The following is a 4835-nucleotide window of genomic DNA, read 5'->3' on the forward strand; positions in this document are numbered from 1 at the left end:
CACTTATGTCCCTGCCAAGTTGAAGTTATGTGCCAAGTTGAAGGGACAGTGGACTTCTTCAGGCCATTTTGTAGCTATTTGGCCCACAGCCCTCAGTATCTGTACAATTCGTTTTGTTAGCCCAAGACCACAATGAGTGAAAGTTTCCAGAACTGAGACCCTACGTTCTGAATTTGGCCGATTTGCTAACAAAAGCAAGTTACGGCACATAGGGCAGGCATTTCCAATTCAGTGATAATTGCTTATTGATATTTTTGAAAAGAACCATGGATTACTGAGTCTACTGATATTTTTGAAAAGAATTGTCGTAATCATTGCAACCTAAACGCAATGAAGGAATTCTATTTTATGTCACCATAAAGGTGTTCTGGCAGAAATAATCGTGACATGCATATTCAGCAGTTTATTGTGGGTTCGACACTTTTAGACCTTCTCTTTATCGCAACTTTACATGGATGTGAAATGCCTTGGCAGGTAGGGGATGTTACTGTAAAGAACCTTCAACTCCCTTGTTTTTAAACACAAATAAAAGAAACAACAGCCATTCTGCCATTTCTTTTTACTCTGACACTTCATATTACACCAGACAAGGATGCTGGTGTTATTACAATTAAGAGCCTGGCACTTCCAAAAATCCCTTGGACTGTTTTCTACAATGCAGCAGTGAAAGAGAGTTACCACAAACGAAAGGGAGACGATATAATGCAAGAACTCAAAACAGCCTGCAAATGCATCGGCAAGGAAATGGTGAGGTGGAAAGGCCGATGTTCAACTTCAATGAGGACTTGCCTGAAGATTCGTCGTCGGAGAACTTCAACCTTCGAGACGATCGCCTTTTGTCTTCATCGTCAACGGACTCCTAGAATGAACAGAAAAATAAATCATCTTTAGAACTACACCGCCCTTATGCTACCAACAATATGTTAGCACCATTGTACAATATAAATGTTCGCACGTGTGTCAAAAGCTACGAGGGGCAAAATTTTTTCCAAGATTCTTTGGCATGTTAACCAGAACCAAGTTCTAGAAGTAAAGCCAGCCAACCTTGAATACATCATAAGGTCGTTCAACAAAGGAGCATGCATGTTTGGCACTTGATACTACATTAACATACGTAGCATACATTAGTGTATTAGCGTACAAAACAGACTGCACTCACAAAATTAAGTAAAACAAATATGTAGAAGCAATGCACAAGTAACACGCATCAGTTTTCACTTTAGACAATACAAAAACGAAAAACAGATGACTAGACACTACAGTCAAATCCCTGTCAAGTTAATCTATTCATGGAATCTCTGAACAGGTTACTATAGCTTACTTGAAGCTTCTATGGATCATGTCGCTGCAAAAAAATTATTTGGCTAAAGCATATCAGTATATATCTAAAACATATCAGTATATCTATCAAGAGCAGATTGCGAGGTGAGCAGACAATAAAAGAACTTATGGATCGATTCCAAGCTAAGCATACCTTGAATGTGGTGTACTGAATATTTTCCACTACCAAGTATTTTCTATTTTAGGAATTAACCTGTTACCATGAAATCAATGAAATTGTAGTTTTCAAAATTATTTATCAGTCTGCACTGATTTAAGTTCCACTTCGCATATTTAAAAAGTGCATATGACAATAGCAGTAAAATTTTAGGATTAAGCATAAATAAGGAAAAGGCTCCTCTTTCGTGGGATTAACTGCCTCTTCGACAGCAATGCTGAAAATATGAACACAACACTGAGCACTTCTAAATTATAGGAAGACAAGACTCGAACGATAAAAGTCCACCAAGGTCTGTTCAGATATAAAATCTGGATAAAATATCACAGATTCCACAAATTTGCCTAATAAGAAGCAAAAATCGCACTGCAGTCATGAGCCTACGATTACGATTGAGAAGCTTGAATCGTGATGCACGAATTTGAACAAGACTTGATCCAGATTATGCAGTCACCATCGAAAATGCCCATCACGCAGCGGCAACTGATCCACATTCGGAAGTGCCCACGTGACATGGGTATGAAATATATTAACTTAGAATTTCTTGGGTCTTACGTGCCAATACCACGATCTGATCATGAGGCATGCGATTGCGAGAGACTGCAGATTTATTTTGACCATCTGGGTTTCCTTAAAGTGCACCTAAACCTAAATACAATGTGTGTGTGTGTGTTTTCTTTGCATTTTGCCTCCATCAAAATGCAGTCACTCGCGACCTTGAGCTCTCAGCAGTCCAACATAACCACTAAGCTACTGCGGCGAGTTGCATAGAACAGGTGCTGCCAAGCATGTTAATGAGGTAACGTGGCAGACAGAGCACGCAGAGGCAAAGAATGGAAGGCCAGGCATTTACACTCCACTGCTAGGCGAACATGTGCATAAGTCATGGCACTGAACTATTCAACCTACAGGCATTTCCTTTCTGTAAGCTATCCCACAAAAAAAAAAAAGAGCAATAGACGTTTGCTGCTCATCGTACGTCCTTTCAGCTGTGCTGCGGCAGCATAGGTCTTAAGCCATCATTTCAGATACATTCTTCTGGTTGCACCTATCTTTTGACCACAGAAAGCTTCAGACTTTGTATGAATGGCAATCAACCTCTGCCAAGGAATATGTTTGTCATTTGGTCATTTGCAGGGATGTACTTTTGAGATGTTGAGAAGCGAGAAGCGTGCCTCCTTAAGGTTACGCACGTGCGGAGCTCAGCGTTTCAAATGCGATACTCGGGAGTGCATGGCTTTCAGCGCTCTCTGCACGGATACCATGGGCGCTAGAGACACAGAGCTGATGCATTGTGGTGCACAATAGAAGACGGCCTCTGTGACGCATCGCGACTGCATCTGCGCTTACAGTAATCACCCGGCGCCCACCAGTGCTGCAAACAAAGTGGAAGCTGCCACGCGTTCCGAGTATCACATTTCGATCGCCGAGCACTGTACAGTTACAACTATTTTGCAATAAAATCATAGGCGTTCAAACAGCAAAATTTCTAACTGAATAGTGAACATTTCCAATTTCTATATAACATGAAATTTCTAGACAAAATATGAATCTTGCACATAGTTCATCGGATGAGAAAAAAATAAGAGGGGGCTTCTATAAAATATTTCATACATGTAAATATGCATCAAACAAAAATGCCACTACCTGAGTATCAGGTCAACTGAGAAGCTATTAAATTAGAAACAATTGAAAGTAAATTGTATAAGGTGCACCAATGACAATAATAAAACAAAGTATCCGTATGTTGCACATTGCACATAGAGTTCTGTTTGCTGTAAGAGCAGTGCATGTAATAAAGGATCCAAACATGACGAGATTGGTCACATAATAAATTGCTTTGCCTAAATCAAGAATACAAATTCTTAATCGATGTTAAGGCAAGGCTGAATGGCTGCAAATCTAAGAATAAGCACTATTTCCATGTGTTCGCTCAGGTATTGGCATGGCTGCGCAACCACCGCAGCTCTGCTGCCGTAGTATGACATGAAAGTTTCCACACAAATCGGTTATTTCGCCCTGTAGACTGCAAGAACCATTGCCATGCTTTATTGTATTCAAATAGAAACGAATATCTGGAAATCTGAATCACAGTTTCCGCACAAATCGGTTATTTCGCCCTGTAGACTGCAAGAACCATTGCCATGCTTTATAGTATTCAAATAGAAACGAATATCTGGAAATCTGAAATCACAAACTTTCTCATCAAACAATAAGGGCTATAATGCTCATATTTGAAATTTCACATCACCAAATGGCATTCATTTCACCAAGACATAAAAAAAAAAACCCGCACACAATACAGAAGTGCCCAAGTGAACTTTGTTTAGGACAGAAGATCATTGAAGGAGCACAAGAAGAATAAAGGAGATGTGCATGGACCGAAATTGGTTAGATTAACTAAATTGTTAGCATCAAGAATGCTGTCATGAGGCTCTAGCGTAGAGAACACGAATCTTACTCTAAGGGACATCGGAGGAGCTTCAAGACATCTTGAAGTAATCATCTTCAATAGATATCTGTATGGCTGGGTGAAACAATCAGAAAGACAAAATCTCCATCCGAGCTTCAAAATGAAGGTGTCTCGTTTTTAAACTTGGCTGGAGATCGCTTAACAAAATTTCCTTTTACAAGATTCTTGCAATCCTGGCACCCTACATACATATAAAAAAAGGACTAAATGAAAGAGTCCATGCTATCAACGAAAAAGTCCAATGGTGTGAGAGGTGGCACTAAGCCGGCTGCTGGAGAATGCTCCAGCGCCAGCTAGAGCAAGGCTGCAGTCAACCCCGCACAGAGTTGGCACGAGTAAGCACACCTCCGAATTCACTCGACCCACACCAGTCTTTTCGTTCCTTACTTCACCAAACCCAAAAGACAAGCAGTTCACGTACAAGCCTCACATACAGTTTCTTTCCAACACCTTCCAAATCACTTTTGATACTTTTTCAAGCCGAACAGTTGCATGCTGCGTTTATTTTTTACCAAACATCAGAAATGCTCTCTTAAATTGGATCCGGCTGTTGATACGCTTTCACCACCTTGCAAATATACTTTTCGTACCGTTTTATTTCACCAGTAACATGCCACTTTACCCAACATCAAAATTGCTTTTTCAGTTGGACCGAGCTGCCAGGTATGCTAGCAAAAGCTCGAATAGGCGCGAGGCTTCCTTTTTTTCTATTGCATCTCCCTGATGCAACTCTGCATCGCAATATATTTCTTTTTGCTTTTTACACTCTGCATGTCCCCATCCTGTCACACCTGCAAAGCATCTACCACCTGGCATGCTCTCATGCAGCGCCGCTCTCGAACAGTGTCGGCAAGGACAGTGCCT

General features: G+C 40.7%; 1 protein-coding gene across 7 annotated transcripts in view; it reads right to left on the reverse strand.

The window, feature by feature from the left end:
• LOC135918656 (ATPase family AAA domain-containing protein 2-like) overlaps positions 1-4835 on the reverse strand; it is a 60780-nt gene that overhangs the window by 53630 nt on the left and 2315 nt on the right. For all 7 annotated transcript variants that reach the window (XM_065452289.2, XM_065452285.2, XM_065452288.2 and 4 more), the window contains exon 2: positions 790-859. In XM_065452289.2, coding sequence (XP_065308361.1) covers positions 790-859 — 70 coding nt within the window. The remainder of the gene's footprint in view (positions 1-789; positions 860-4835) is intronic.

The sequence above is a fragment of the Dermacentor albipictus genome, chromosome 6 (genome assembly GCF_038994185.2).
Source record: "Dermacentor albipictus isolate Rhodes 1998 colony chromosome 6, USDA_Dalb.pri_finalv2, whole genome shotgun sequence".
In the NCBI taxonomy this organism is placed as follows: Eukaryota; Metazoa; Arthropoda; class Arachnida; order Ixodida; family Ixodidae; genus Dermacentor; species Dermacentor albipictus.